The following is a 17,068-nucleotide window of genomic DNA, read 5'->3' as shown; positions in this document are numbered from 1 at the left end:
TCATAGGAACAACAGCTCAATGGAACCCTGCAGTTATGACTTGGGCTCCTAGGTAGTTTTCTAGCACAGAAAAAAGGGCATCTTGCTAGTTGTTTTTCTGAGCTGGTCTCTCACTATATATCCTCTTGCACCTTGCTGCAGCCTGACTAGGCTTTTTCACTGCTCGCCCTTATTCTTTTGTCTTTGCCTGTTGACTGTGTGCCATACTCTGGTTCTATTCCTAGTCTGTCTCTATCTAAGGGCACATACTGGTACACCCACCAGTAAAGTCCATCATTCCTTTCCAGATGCTCTGACGAATATCTGGTCGGTGTGCTTAGACTCTGCATCGCAACCCTTTTAAGGGCTTACACCCACTCCAAGGTGTAGATAGCACAAAGGGTAGACTATACAATTTGCCTGTGATACTGTGGCTGCTTTCTAAAGAAAACAATCTAAAAGACTTTGCACAACCTTTGTCCTCATGCAACTGGACTGTATATAGCTGATTTAAACTGAAAGTTTGGGTTGGCTTTAACACTTGGTTAGTGAATCAAGTATGACTTAAAAAGAAAGAACATGAAGTTAGAGTGTTTGCAAAGCTATTTTAAAAATAAGGCAAATGGGCCTTTGTCGAAGGAAGGAGTGTTAAATAGACAGCCTCTTGGTTGGAGTTTGTCCACTCAGGCCTAAAGCCCTGAGAGATTCCCAGAATGTTGTAGTGCTTTAGCTCAGGTAAATAGTATTGTTACCTGTGGGAGGAATGCTAATGATAATCAGTTTATTGCAAAACTTTTGTGGAACCCAAAGTTCAACTTTAACATGTGTTAACTTTATTTCCACTCCAACAATATAAAAGTTTTGTGTGTGTGCTTGTGAGCTCCCTCCACGTGGTACTTCACACCCAGTTGGAGTGAAACTCACCTTCTGAAATAGACCTTAATTAAAATATTTTTTAAAAGGACATGCACAGTTGTTCCATATCCTCAGAGGTATTGTTGCAGCGCAATGCTATAGCTCTCCCAGTATCTCCTGAGAAGAACGTGGAACATAGTGTAATCAATTTAAAATGTATTTAGTAAAAGAAAAGGTTAAAATGGGTCAAAGGGGTATAACTGACAAAACAAGTGCACATACAGTATATTGTGCACCCAGAACCTCACATCACTAGCTGGTTTCAGTCTGTCTACTTCACTTCCAGAATGTGCACTCTCATCATTACAGTCCCCCCTAAGCGTTGCATCACAAAGGACTTCATCAGGGGCCCCAAACAAACTCCTTTATGATGGAAGTGACGTTGACAGGTATAGGTGGAAAGCAACACACCAGGGGACAATGTTGGTTTGGAAATAGTCACAAGCGGGCTATATGAACAACTTTATATTGCTTAAGTTTTTGCACTTGATAAATTATGTATCTTTATATATACAATGTTTTATGTGAGTATGTTGTTATACTGCTTCAGTTTTTATATATTTGTTTTATATTTATTTAGACCACAGACATTACAACCTGGTTGTATTATCTCTGTACAGTTTCCTGTAGATTAACCAGGACCCATCTACACACTTAATCTATCCAGTCAGGTGGACCCTACACTGCATAGGTGTTTGTAAATCTAAAGGATATTGTATAATCAGATTAAATGATGTGTAACCACTTTAACAAAGTACAGTATGTCTGAATTATGAATATTCTTGTTTTCAGTAGCTGCTAGGAGTCCACTGATAAATATTGTCCAGGGTCTACCTTCTGGCTCTTATCAACTGTTTAACTTGTATACTAATACTATGTATACTAATGTCTTTTGATGTATATTATCCACAAGCAGCATACATTGCACATTCCATGCACAAGTGGATTAAACATTCTATAAGTAGATTAAAAGTGTTTATGGGTTTTCTCTAAAGTGTCCGTTATCAGTTCACAAAAGCTTACTTTTGGGTAACAAGTTAATGTACATATTTTTAGTAAAGTGGAAACATTGCCTTGTTTTTATCCTGCAGGAGGATTTTAGATCCTCCTGCAGGATATAAAATAGTTATGTTTTTCATTTTGAGTAGAGAAACACTTTAACATATAGAGAGAAATCCCCCCAAAATCCAGGTTTTCATTGACAAAGTAATGAGCTGTATGCGGGTTAATACGTTCTTTCCGTGCGCTTGTTTACATGGCTAGACACAAGGCACAGGAGACGTACTTTGTGCCACCAGATTAGTCATTTTTGTATGGAGTGAGACTGTTCTGAGGCTGCTTGCAATTTGGTACAAATGAGCCATACTCATTTTAAATGTCAGGGGCTGCCAGATGGGCCTGACAAATGTGATCTGTGCACAGGTTCAGTGGCTACAGTGTAAACCAGCTCGCAAATAAGAAAGGCTTTTCAAGATCCCTTAAAGATGCAGTTCCTTAAAAACATACAACATGTCCATTTCATCATGAGACCGCAGATTTATCATCTCATATAGACTTCTTTGCCTTCCATCCCAAATATGTACATGTAAAATAACCCCCGCAGCTCGCTGTCTGGAACCAATGAAACGCAGACACAAGCAAATTCCCTTTGAAGGTAGTGGATTTGACATGGAGGGAAAACTGGCTGACTTCCAAAGATTGGTCATCCGTGACAGCCATTTTCATTATTGTTTGGTTTTGTATCTCCCTCGCAAATTTATCCATATATGTACACATAATAGCCACTTAGTTCATAGTATTAACGTTACTTTATACATTTAAATGGCTGTTTTGGTACTGGATAAATTAGAAAATGATTCTCAAAGATGCAGAGCACCTAACAAGAAAACTGAAAAATTAAGGTAAAACCTCAAAACTGTCATGTATAATCTGATCAGGAATTCCTGATATCACATACCAAAAAGTTCAAAGGTATTAAATTGGATATGATTTGCTGAACAGGTGGCACACTGTTTGGTAACTGCGGCAGGGAAGGTCCTTAATCTTGCCAGTAGATACACTAATGGATTGCACTTGCAATGGATTGCGTTTGCACTGGCACTTATCTACAAGAAGACCACATTTCTGAGTGGAGGAGCATAATGAGACTCTTCTTCATGTTGATGGACAATATTTAAATTACATCTAAATTCTAACTGGATGAAATTTAGTTTGCTTAAGCGCTGTGCATCATATACAACTTCCATAATTATATTCAATAATCATTATTTGCATCTCAGTGTTGCTGATCTCCTCCAGACTCTACACTACACTTTCTGTGTATGTGCACTCACTTTACAATCGGCTGCTCATCATTGCTCTGGTCTGTTGGCTCCCTAATAGTGACAATAGTGAACCATGCCTTTGCAATGTGTGTCTTTACAACCACTTGTAGTCTTCAACAGAGGCATGTTTGACAGGGGACAACACAGGAACACAATTAGGAGACAGTTGTCACCCCATAACAGGAAGTGCCTTAACATGAATCTTCACTGGGTCACCAGGTGTTATTTTAATGCAAGCTGCAGATGTAAAAATATTGAAAACCACTATTAAAATAAAATTATGTTAACACACATAATTTAGTGCTTAGGTTTAGATCTACTTTAAATTTACTTTTGCTGAGATGCAATTTTTTTAACTTATATTGCTTGCTAAGTCTTTTTTATATGTGCAGATTTTTTTTCTGAGCTGCTGTCTTCCTTTAACTATTTTTACTGAGTAGCACTGGATTGGTGTTGGATTGTTGTATATTAAAGTGGCACTAAATTTAGGAGTTAAATCTTAAAAATGCATTCAAGTACCTTAACTATTAACAAAAATTTATCTTATTTGTGCATCACTCGGCTGTAGATCTTCAAATCATCTCTGAATTGGTGCGGACACGGTGCTTCCGTCTGGAGGGTGGCTACTTTTGTTCCCCATGGTCCCTGTGTGTGTTGTAAAGTAGCCACCACTCCAAACTTGCTCCTGTGATGGACTACAATCTCACGTTTTGTTTACTAATTTGTATTGAGATTGTAGTCCATCACAGGAGCAAGCTTGGAGCGGTGACTACTTTACAACACACACAGGGATCATGGGGAACAAAAGTAGCCACCCTCCAGAAGGAAGGACAGTGTCAGCACCAATTCAGAGATGATTTGAGAAGCTACAGCCACATGATGCTCAAATAAGATACATTTTCGTTAAATGTATTATTAAGATTTATTGAATGTATTGTTAAGATTTAACTCCTGAGTTTAGTGTCTCTTTACATGGAGCTGCTATTTTATAACACATTTCTACATACATTTTATTTCAAAACCATTGATACATATAAAAGTATAAACAGCCTCTATTTGTTAAATAGTGTTTTTAATTACATGAACTATTTAATGTAAAAAAAATATAAAGCATTTTAAAATGGATTTCTAAATATCAGCAATCTTTCATTAAGGTTTTGTTTGCCAGTTTTATCTATCAGTTGTGTTGTGTAGTTTGTTAGGTTTTCTTTATTTTCTTGGTACCAGTTTGAGGCCATCTAGCGGTTCTTCATGCAGCATTTTTTTTTTCACCAAGTTGATTGTCTCAAATATCCACCTCTTAGCTCATCTGGCTCATCCAGCATTTTCTTCATCTCTGCCTCTCTTTATACATTGGCTCTTGGCATTGCTAAGGCAAGTGCTCTACAACCTCTTCACCACTTCTAGGTATCAGGGAAACCATGGACATTTCCCTTCTTGCATCCCACCATGAGCCGACCAACCACAATGAGTCCAGCAGGACTGTGGATTACACTACCAATGGCTACTCCTTACAGTTGTATTACAAATTTGAAAGTGCTAATAAACAGCCAAATCTTTTGTTACTTTTTGATGATGTTAACTTAGCAAATATCACCAATAGACAGCAGAGTTTGCTCTGAAAATAAAACCCATTTTAAAACCAGTCAACAGTGGTTATAAATCATTTGATGTCTCTTAAAACCACTTTAACATTGTACCACTCTACTGGATCTGAGGATTGATCTCTAAGTAATTATTATATGCTATAAACTTACCAGAGTGAGACATTGAGAAAGAATGGTCCTTTTTAAGCAGTACTAAACTATGTACCTTATGCAGAATAGTGAATCAAGAAAACCCACCAGTTCTATCAAGCTAGACTTGGCTGAAATGGTCCCCCTTTAATTACACCACTAGTGATTGTAAATCATTAGTTTTAAACACCACCTGCAATTAACATCCCCATACGTCATTCTGTGCCCTTTCCATTCTATTATTAGACTTGCAAATTATCACCAATGGAATACCAGGGGCCAGGTGATATAAAAGTGCAAATGACAAATTGCCTTTACTTTGTAAAAGTTCAGATAATTGATTTTTTAAAAGAGGCACCACAAAACTTCAAATGAGTCAATTGAAGCTCTGAGTCCCGTGATTAATGGAATATAAAATACGGTGGTTTAGATTTAATACTACGTGTTATACATGGCATAAAAAAATATTCATTTGGAACAATCTTACTTTGAAGGGAGTCATAATCTGAAATACTGAATCACAGTCTGGTACATTACACACCTGAGGCATTGGTTCTATTATTTATAATTGCTCTCACTTTTCCTTATTTCTTTAGGTGATTTCTCTATGTACTTGCATTTCCTTACCGCTTGAGAATATATCAATTAATTCTGCCAATTTTTTTCAAATATCAGTCCTTGGTTACTTTAGTGTAGTTTAAGTCAAAACATATTTTTTTTAAGTCTTGGATGGAGTGCTAAAGAGTTAAACCCCTGTCAGGTTTTGTTTGCTGGCTTTATACCTGATAGGGACATTCACCCCTTCAACTTTTCCTGGTGACCAAACAGGGGTGCAAACTATTTTTAAAGTGACACGAAACTCAGGTGTAGATTTTCAAATCATCTCTGAATTGGTGCTGACACTGTCTTTCCTTCTGGAGGGTGGCTACTCTTGTTCCCCATGGTCCCTGTGTGTGTTGTAAAGTATCCACCGTTCCAAGCTCACTCCTGTGATGGACTACAATCTCATGTTTAGTATAATAATTTGTAGTTAGATTCTAGTCCATCACGGGGGCAAGCTTTACTGGGACCATGGGGAACAAAAGTAGGCACCCTCCAGAAGGAAGGACATTGTCAGCACCAATTCAGAGATGATTTGAGGATCTACAGCTGAGTGATACACAAATAAGCAATTTAAAAAAAGAGTGGGTATTTGAATGTATCATTAAGAGTTAACTCCTTAGCTTAGTGTCACTTAAATGTATCCAAAATGTAAAAAAGTTTTTGGTTTTAGGTATATTTTAATCTCTACCCATAAATTATTCAGCCCCCACCCAGAGTCATGCCACCTTGTCTTCATTTCAGTGAAACTATGCTCATTTCTGGCATGCCGGTATCACTTTCTTTGTGCAGGCAATGAAAATATATATGAAACAGTCTGATTTACCTCTGTGGTACCAAGCAGAATAGAAAATCAATGAAAATAGTCGAAAATTTAAATAAATAGAAAAATGTAAAAAGAAATAAAGATTTTTGTAAAAAGTGACAGCTAGCTCCGCCCAACTGTTTCCTATTGGCCGGCACCTGCTAGAGTCTTCTAGTAGGTCTCGCCCAATAAATAACAACCGGGCGGATCCAGCCATGATGCCATGGCCGGCTCTGCCCAGTTGTTATTGTTTAATGACAGCTCAGCGTCCCCAGGTCACTTGGGGACGCTGATCTGTCATTACAACTAGGCGGAGCAAGACGTGAGATCACGGCTGGCTCTGCCCAGCTGTCATTTTCAGGGCGGAAGTGCGGCCTTCGGCAGCCCGTTCACCCCGCTTCGGCTCAGTCGAGCCGTAGCATATGCCTTCAGCTCAGCTGAGCCTTCGGCGGCTGTACGGGCCATAGTGAATAGCCCGTACAGCAGCGGCTCCGGTGGCCGAACAGAGCCGCAGGATCAGCTGAAGCTATGGCTGGATCCTTCGGCTCCTTCATGAATAACCCCCTAAGTTTGAGATGGAGATTAATATAAATCTAACAACTAAGTAACTAATTAAATAAAACTGTCCAAAAATTAAGTGTTCAGTTAAAAGGCCTTCTTATGTATGATTCTGCGCACTGGCAAATGTTTGTCTGACTGTTTGTGTTTTTTCTTACATTTTGTACTGTTGGAAAACCTAATAAAAAAGGTGTTAAAAAAAGGCCTTCTTATATAATGTTAAAGACCTCCTTATGTCACCTTGTGCAAGCGGGAAAATTTTTACTCCAGTGATTAGAACTGTCCTGTCTGTGCGTTACTAGCAGAGGTGTCCAGCAGATGATATCAAGTAGGTTTTGAATGTGTTAAAAGGTCTTTTTCTTGGTACATCTTGTACTGTAGAATGGCAATTTCTTTTTTTGCTGGGGACCTCCATAGGGAGGGCAGTATGTTACAATGAACACAGACTCTGATCCATCTTGATAAATTGTCATGATAACATTGTCAGCTACAAGTGGCAAACAAATCTCATAACATCACATCCTATAAAAATCTCCATTTTTACATCTCTGATCCCATTAACCTGCCCATGTTCTGTGTTTTGCAGGAGACGAAATGAGTTTTTCGGACTGGTCAGTAAAGGAGACTACAACTGGAATGTTAAAAATCACAGAGATATATTTAGGTAAAAAGAAGAAACAAGGATTGATGTTGTGTTTGTCCGGAATGTTCTGCCTTATAATGTACAAACAAAAACAACACTAATATATTGAATTCATATTGAATTATATTATATAGGACATTTATTTAAAAAAGAGCCTGTCAGAAACCTGTGCAAACCAATCTGAGTACAGTAATACCTTGGTTTACAAGTAACTTGGTTTGAGAGTGTTTTGCAAGACAAGCAAACATTTCTGAAAAAGTTTGCCTTGATATACAAGCAATGTCTTGCAATAAGAGCAAAATTTTTTAGAAAAGCACCACCGAATAAGGCTGTAGCAGTGCGAACGATGAGTCTCTTTAATGACAATGCAATGTCGCATTGAATAGATTCCTTGTTAAGGTTTCACGAAATGAAAAAGATTCCATTGAGTCAAGAGATATCAGTGATTCCGCTAGTGATAGTGAAAGTTTTCCTACACAATAATCCTCCTCTCTCTTGTCCCCCTCACACCGGCCACTAAGGTACCGGTAATCGGCTTATTTTTCTTTATATTTTGTACAGTATTATATTACAGTACAGTATTGTAATACATTTTATATGAATATTTTTGGTTTGTGGAACGAATCATCTGAATTTCCATTATTTCCTATGAGGAAATTCGCTTTGATATACAAGCTCTTTGGATTACAAGCATGCTGCCGGAAAGAATTATGCTTGTAAACCAAGGTATTACTGTATATAAAAGAAAAAGGTTGCGTTCACTGAAAACCATTCAGCAGATCCAGCAATGTAGGCAGCTGAAGTTACATCTACATATTAGACTTGACCCAGCCTCCACTCTTCCAAATCAGACTGTATTAGTCAATTAAGCCACCATTTGCAATAAAAGAGAGGGGCTTGGGGCCAAGCTTAACAATTATACCAAAAGTTACCTCTTTATATCTATTTATTTAAAGCGGGACTCTGCCCAAAAATGTTCTTAACCCTTGCAGTGTTCTTAACCCCGCAAATGCTTGTTTTTATACTCACCCAATCCTTGGAAATGGCTTGCTCTTAGACTGGTCCTTGGAGCCTCTCTCCCCCTTCAAAGCAGCGGTCTAAGGATCCTTGAATCATCATGCTCTATACACTGTATAGGACGTGAGGACTCCGAAGTAATTGCCATCGCAAGGGAACGGAGTAGCAGCCAGCCCACTACAAAGTTTGAGTGAGAATTTTTAGCACCTAGAGAAAAATGAGCACTTAACCTTTGTAGTGCAGGGGTAGCCCCCTTGCAAGGGTTAAAGTTCTGCTTTAAGGTTTTGACCGATTTAAGGGGTTATCCACAGAGCTGCTGAAGGCAACCGAGTGAATAACCCAGCTGAAGTGAAGTGAGCCGAATGACGTTCAGCTATTCACTCCGGCACAGTATGGCTGATGTTTGGGTGAGCCGAAGTGCAGAGGGACTTCGACTCAGCCGATCCAACATATGGATCGGCTGAGCCTAAGCTTCAGCAGCTCACCCGTTGCCATTCACCCCTATTCTCATTTGGCTCAGCTATTCTGCTCGGTACCTCCAAGGAGAATAGGAAATAAGTAAGAAGAATGAAAAAAAAGTTGAAAAATACATTTTAAAATGTAAATAAAAAAAAAGATGTTTTAAAGAAGATAAAAAAAGAAAAACAATTGGGTGGAGCTAGCAGTGACAGCTATCTCCACCCAACTGTTTCCTATTGTCTTCTTGCAGGTCCCAGCCAATAAATAACAACTGGGCAGAGCCGGCTGTGACGTCACGGCCGGCTCTGTCCAGTTGTTATTGTTTAGTGACAGATCAGCATGCCCAGGTTATTTGGGGACACTGATCTGTCATTACAACTGGGCGGAGCGAGCCGCAAGATCACATCTGGCTCAGCCCAGCTGTCATTTGCATGGAGATCGGTCGGCTCTTTCTCCACTCTTCGGCTGTCACTTTGGCTCAGTCGAGCCGAAGCATATGCCCTCAAACACCATTCGCATGTCCTTAGCCAGCACATGTGCTGCACTATGTGTAGAAAGAGGAGTGGTAGAGGAGAAGCACAGAATATAGGGGGTGCTGGAGTTTTGTTTAAAACTGAACCTGTCGTTTAAATAAACTGCTGAAGTCCCAGCGGAAAACATGTATTTATATTCATAATTACATATTGACCTGGGGAGAAATAAATAAAATGTCAATGTAGATTTAAGAGAGTTGGTGAACATCTGTATAAAGCAAAACATCATTCATCAATTTTATTATTATAAATGAGCATTATTTTTCTACATTGGAATTCTCAGGAACACCATCGACTGTAGGCACAGGTATAGAAGACCCCATATGGATATAATGATATATAACATCTCTGTGGGTGAAGGACACTAGCTTAGTATGTTTGTAGTATGTTTTCTTTGATCCACTTCTCTCTTTCAGATCAATGCTAATGACAGCATGTGACCTTGGCGCTGCAACTAAACCATGGGAGACCTCAAGACAGGCAAGAGTTGATTTATTACTCGATAGGGGAGGAACTTGCTGATGGGACAATGTTATAATAGGATATGACTTACAAAACTCCGCCATAAAGATTTCACTTTTCTGATAGGAACGGTGGTGTATTATATTGCTCTGCATTTATATATTTTTTTTTCCTTAAGGATATGTGATCACTGGGAAAGTTACAACGCTCTATGGTCTGAATTTAGTTTTTGTGATTATTTTATGCTTGAGGTGCAGGAAAATATTTTTGTCATCTAATTGACAACAAATATACTGAATAATACATTGCCATAAAAGAGGTCTCATTCATAGAATCCAGGTCATGGTGTGGGGCCTGCATTGCCCATTGGAGTGTTCATAACGCTACAGAGAACACTCATTGATAGGTGGAGAGGCAGGTCACATGTCTTTGACAGATCATGTAACAGGGCTGTTCACCTTCTGGCTTTTCAAGTTCCAAAGCAAGCAAAGCTCTAAGCACATTTGTAACATACACCACTGTATTTCATAAATGTGCTGTCATTTTATATTTTTAAAGTACCAGTATGGGTGTGGTGAGGCCATGACACTGCTTAATAAATCAATCAAGCTCTTATATGAAGAAATCATCTGTGCAAAATACACACATGCCAGCAACAATTTAACCCTAAATTGTTGAAAGTACCTGCTGCACACAATACAGCATTGAGGCCAGTGTAGATAAGATAGGTGCTCGAAGTGACCTGCTCAGATCCCTTCCTCACCTTGAGGCAAGGACCTTTAACACTGGGTATTTATTTTAATTTGCTCACCCTCAGCACTGTTTTAAATTCACAAGCACCCTACACGTCCCTGAAACCTTGGCGATTTTGACCTATGTGATGTTATTTGCAATAAATTATATTTTCTTTGCATTTTGGAGTGCTGGTGACCTATCTTCACATCTCCAAGAAATTAATGCTTACACAATTGCTGGCCCTACAGGTTCCGCTACAATGTCAAATCTTCCAGAAATCAATTGATCAATTGATCTACAAACAATTTTTTTCATATTAAAGGGATGACCCCTTCTGGCGGAAAATCTATTTGGGCAGGGCCCTCCTTACCATCTTGTCTTAATTTGTATTGTGATTGTAATGTCTTCCTTATATTGTAAAGCGCTGCGCAAACTGTTGGCGCTATATAAATCCTGTATAATAATAATTAGAATTTGACCAAAATGATCTCTCCTATACTGTATTGAACATAAGGGTTTTTATTCTAAGTGTTTGAAAGATCAGTTGGAAACAATTAAATATATGGTGGATTGTTTCTTTATCTTTACATATATGGCCACCATTGCTGATCCATCTTTGCCACAGACCTGGTCTTACGATTTTCTGCAATATTTATATTTTATTTATTTTTACAAATAAATCACCTTGGCACACATGCCCCGGTGCTGTATTGCAATGTTGTCTTCCTGGCAGTTATATTTATAAATCGTAAAATGTTTCTTGTCCATGAGGTGAGCTCTTGTAGATGAACAGTGCAGTGTTCTTCCTCTGCGAAAATGTGCTGCATGAGAATTGTAAGAAATGGGAAGAAAATTGGGTTTGTAATACCTTCTGTTGTGAGCTTTGCCGTCTTTCATTCAACTCGTACGGCTGCCCCATGGAGCTACCTCAGGCTCTGTCACATACTGACAATGATGAATCAGTTCCTGCATAGTTTTTAAATTTGAGGGCTTTCCACTCATTCAGTCAAATGTCTTCATTGGCCATCACATCCTGAGGGTAATATGAATGAATACAAAGAATACTGATTAACAGCAGGAGCTGGAGCTGGAACAATCGAACCCAGACAAATGTATTTATATTTTCAGCATAGAGTTGAAATCAAACCTTCAGTGGGGATGCTTTGTGAAAACGAGAGAAAGGAAATGTGAGATAATGGCCATAGAAAGCAGTCAGATGTCCTATTTTCAATGAAAACAATATTTCAATAAAGCATTTATTTAAAAGTAATAGATAATTTGTTTGGATCCGATAGACTTTTCCCCCAGAAATATTTGTTGTTGGGTTTTTTTTAATGAAAATTATTTAAAGTTGTTTAAACTGTTCATTTAAAACAACACATTTTGAAAGATTAGATTATTTTACTGAAATTAACTTTATATTTAAGGATTGTATTATGACGTGTGGGGCTAGATTTCTGCATTGCCACCATAAGCAATGTCCTAGGGCAGTGGGGCTACAAGAGTCAGCACACAGCCAACCACAAAACGTATTGCTGACTGTCAAAAACACATTTTCGCATATAATAAAAGGTTTCAAACTATTGTCCTTCCTGCCACTACCATCCAGCTGGGTCCTCAATGTGACCACTGTGTGTGCGTTTTCCCTGTCTGTATACCTAGAACCAAACTAATGCATTAGAGAAATGATTTGTTCTACTCTCTCCTAGTTATTGGTTCTAAGTGCACTGACAAAGAATGGGAAAACTTTTTCTTTCACCCTACCTCCTCCCAGCTTCAGTGTGTCATGTATGGCTATGACATCAAGTTAGTGTGATACTAAAGTAGGCCATACACTGTTGGTATTGCTTGTGGCTGAATGAGAAAAAACTCTTAATTCCCCCATCCACACTAATATCCCCCCCCTGTCTATTGTAGCCTCACAGCAGCAGGTGTACCGATGTCAGAATACCCAAACAGCGACTGCAGCTTAGGTTTCAGTCAATGTTTGGCTGAGATTTTTCAGATTGGCTCCTTCAACAAAAGTCAACTAAAAAAAAATCCACTTTTGTCAAACAGAAGGAAAGGTTCCCCGATGGGGCCGCACATTGGTCGAATTTTAGCGGAGTCCTGCTGACTGACTGAAATTCGACCAGTGTGTGGCCAGCTTAAGGCTAATGAGACAATTGGGCTGTTTTTTTTTGGCTTGCTTTGGTTTTCATGGTTCACTCCCACATTGAAATTACAAATTGAAACATAGTTGACAATTGTCCTTCAGTATTAGGTACAAAATCTTGATTTGAAGATCTGTCCCCGGATTTTTTTTGTCTCTGAAAATAAATATATTTGCTTTTTCAATCTGACCCATCAGCCCCCAAGTGTTTCATGTTTTCTATGATGAGTTCTGATAATCTGGTTATGACAGTCTTGTCTATTTTTCAAATGATAATTGTTAAAGCATATAATTTATTGGAAGTAATATTTATATTCCATTTTATTACATAATTCAATATTACTGAATACAGTTCATTTTCTAACTAGTATTCAGGTCCCAACAAAAATGCATGTTTCACAGGTAACCGAACATATCTACAGGCTCGGTAATACAATTCTCAGTAATTCTACTGATCAGTGTGGATACCTGCAAAATGTAACTTTTGATGTAATTTAAGGACAGATGTCATAACTGGATTCAATAAATTATGTTGTTTAATGAAATGTATTGTGCTGTATGAGCTTATGAACACCAACTCAACAGTAGTTTATCTATGGAAATTTTGACAGCTGTGTAAACTGTATTTGAGAAATGCACTGATGGGAAATGTTTCTGAAGTCAGATAAAAAATAAAACATAAACTGTTTTGTTTTTTTAGGTAGCGGAATTAGTGACCAGCGAGTTCTTTGAGCAAGGAGACCGGGAACGAGCAGAGCTCAAGTTGACTCCTTCAGTAAGTTCTCAATTAAGCCACACTGGATTTACCTGGGTTTCCAGAGCAATATGTTGAGCAATACCACAGCCGGGCAACTAGTACCAAGAGGGTTGAGGCAGCCTACATTATTTCAGTACAGGCGTCTTTTAAGAACATTAGGTTCAATTCACAAAAGCATTAAAGTATATGTAAACCCTAAACCTTTCTTTTTTTTTTATATAGAGAAGGAAAGGTTAGGACTTTCATTGCTATCTGTGTTTTTGTTAAGGAGATTTCCCAACTCTGTTTGTCTTGATGACCATTATCTCTAGATCAGAAAGTGATGGGAAATCCAAAACTTTAGAGTTTCCATCAAACAGGTGGCAATCTTCCAATGGGGGAATCTGTTCAGTGGCAACTGTCTAAAGCTGGCAATACACCTATTGATTTTCTATAGATTTTTTTTCGATCAGCCTATGGTCAGATGGAAAAAGTGCAACAGATTCCTCCATCTATGCTAAACTGTGTGTATGGAGGAATCTCCCACTTGGCCAAGTTTCAGTATCTTGCTAGTCGGCCCCGCAGGCTGTCAAAATACCTGAACAATCTGATTAGATGCAGGCATTGTTCAGGTATTTTAAGAGCCAGTGGGGCCGACTAGCAAGATACCGAAGCTTGGCCCATTGGGAGATTCCTCCATCCACACAGTTTAGCATGGATGGAGGAATCTGTTGCACTTTTTCCATCTGACCATAGGCTGATATAGATTTTCTATAGATTTTTTTCTAGGTGCATGGCCAGCTTTAGAGAGGTTTTCCCTTGCTTTTGAGAGATTTGTCCCTGTTGTGTCTTTGGAACAGAAGGGGAAATCTTCCAAATGGGTCTAAAAAAATTGACAGGGTCTTAACCATTCTCTATTTTATCTAAAAATGAAAACAAGTTTTGGCTCTACATTCGCTAGAATAAGGAATTTTTATTACACTAAGTTGTTTGCTAGATTCTATGATTAAAAATAAAGTTTTCAACTGATTAAGGCTTTTTTTGCATGCATCAGCTGAATTTACTGCTGCATGTTATATTATCAATTTTTGTGGTATATTGAGTGTAAAATAAAATGTTCAAAGTTCCTTTCTACATGAAGGTTTTGCAAGCTGTGCCTGCCTAAAATGCTCCTTGCTTCTTTTTTCATTCTCATCGCTGATCATGGGTAGATCAAGGCAACACCGAAATGTTCAACTGAACAATATATATGAAGCTCATAAAAAGTACTTTAAGTGTTGTCCAAACAATCCATAACTATGTGTATTTTCCTTAACAGGCCATTTTTGACCGTAATAGGAAAGACGAACTTCCTAGATTGCAGTTAGAATGGATAGACAACATTTGTTTCCCTTTGTATGAGGTAAAACTGTAACTTTTACTTAAGATCTATGTGTGTTTAAAGACTTGCTTGTACCTCCTACTTTTGTTATGCAGATAAACTTTAAATGAAAATATTACCCTACCTACTGTATGTACTGCAATGAAGCATTGTTGCTGCCTTAATTTTGGATGTGTACCTAATCCAAAAATGCTAGAATTGTTATTGGTAGCCTATATGGTTGTCCTCAGCAGTGGGCATTTAGCACCAGGAGAACTTTCCACCGCCTGAGGTCATTGCATGTTGCAAATGTTGTTAAAGGGGAATGCTAGTGGTGCATGGTACAGGGGTGTGGGGTGTTTGGGGTTGCTGTGGTATCTCTGGATTTGGCTGTGTCCAGCATCCCGCCCAGCTGAATAGCATCACTGGTTGCCAGGGACACCAGCCAGAGTGTCCCGCTCAGCTCCTAGCAGCCAGTGATGCCAGTGAGCTTGGCGGGATACCGGGTAGGGCGTCACAGGTTGCTCTGACACTCTGACACTCTGGCCGGAAAGGGAGCAAAAGGCACACCTGCTGCCTCCCCATGTGAACAATCAGATACCACCTGAGGCATTCGCCTCCGGCTGCCTCATTATAGGGATGACCCTGTTTAGCACTAAAACAAGGAAAAAATGAACAATGTTCTGAAATTTCACATTGCTCTAACCTATTCATAATGGTTAAAGCTGAATTTCAATCTGCTTATATTTTGTCTTTGCTGGTTCATCCTTTTCCCCCCTCACCAACATACTAATTAAATGCTTCAATATAACCTTTCTGTTTTCATTACACACCTTATTTTAGTCCCAGTGTACTCATTGCTGGGTCTCTGTGCTTCTGTATGCCATGCAGGCCACCTATAGCTGGTGGGAGGAGCTGACAGGGTGCTGTATATAGCTTCTTGAAAACAGCATAGCCCTCATCCATGATGCAAGCAGTGAGCTGGCTCTTGGTAGGAGCTATGCAAATATCAAAATGCCTTAATGGATAGATGTCAGTTTAGAGGAGTAGGCGTTCATAGGCATACGTGTGAGTCTGAGCCTCCATGACTGAGAGAACTGAAATTCATTGAACGAAAGGGGACGGGCAGGGACATTAAGGCTGGGGAGGAAAGATTGAGCTGATAGAACTGTTTTGTATTAGAGCATGTATCACATCACATCATTACGGACTATTATCTGAACTAACGGTGATTATTTTCTGCATGTATTTATGTTGCATTTGAATATATATACGGTATACTAATTATAAGTTGTTGAATCATTTATGAATTATGCACTAATATTCAAATAGGGATTATTTAGCGCTGCTCTTAATTCTTGATTACTTTTATATTTGGATGTGTTTACATATTGGCTGTGCTGGCAAGCTGTAGTTTTGAGAAAGGAGTTGAGTGCAGAAGCACTAGGCTAAAATATACCATAAAGACATGGTTTGACCAGTTTGATGTGGGGAAACTCAAGTGGTCTGCATAGAGCCCTGTGCGAATGAATTGGAATGCTGATTGTGAGGCAGGTTTTCTCATCCAACAAATTGCCATAAACACACTCCAACATATTGTGGAACACTTTCCCAGAAGAGTGGAGGCTGTTTTAGCTGCAAAAGTGACGGAGCAACCCCATAATTATGGCCATAGATTTAGAATGGGCTGTTCAACAAGCTCATGCAGGTCAGATGTCCACTAATTTTTAGTATGTTGTACTAGAAACTAGGGAAGTTAGTCTAGAATGAGGCATACAATGTGGAGACAGGCATTGTATAGGCTCAATATGTCTTAGTCTGTGCTTATGTGACCAGTGTCCAGTGAAGCTAACACTGGCTCATCGTATAAAATGGATAATGACCAACAAGTACTTTTTAAACCTACAATTCCATTCTAATTCCAGTGGAGATCTGTATCAGCCATTATAATGGTATTCTATCTCTTCCCAAGTCATAACATTGTGACTTTGCTTTGATTTATATCTATTAACTACTGGCAGTTCATTTAAAAAGCGTTTGTGTTAGTTGCTGAG

General features: G+C 38.8%; 1 protein-coding gene across 1 annotated transcript in view; it reads left to right on the top strand.

Moving 5' to 3' along the window:
- The window catches only part of PDE11A (phosphodiesterase 11A), a 186,464-nt gene that overhangs the window by 151,691 nt on the left and 17,705 nt on the right, over window positions 1-17,068 (top strand). The window contains exons 14-17 of the mRNA XM_018558066.1: window positions 7,504-7,581; window positions 9,986-10,049; window positions 13,619-13,693; window positions 14,973-15,056. Coding sequence (XP_018413568.1) covers window positions 7,504-7,581; window positions 9,986-10,049; window positions 13,619-13,693; window positions 14,973-15,056 — 301 coding nt within the window. The remainder of the gene's footprint in view (window positions 1-7,503; window positions 7,582-9,985; window positions 10,050-13,618; window positions 13,694-14,972; window positions 15,057-17,068) is intronic.

This window comes from Nanorana parkeri, unplaced genomic scaffold (genome assembly GCF_000935625.1).
Source record: "Nanorana parkeri isolate BGI_ZX_2015 unplaced genomic scaffold, ASM93562v1 scaffold319, whole genome shotgun sequence".
Classification (NCBI taxonomy): Eukaryota; Metazoa; Chordata; class Amphibia; order Anura; family Dicroglossidae; genus Nanorana; species Nanorana parkeri.
The sequence above is the reverse complement of the archived record's forward strand: the minus strand, read 5'-3'. Positions and strand labels throughout refer to the sequence as shown.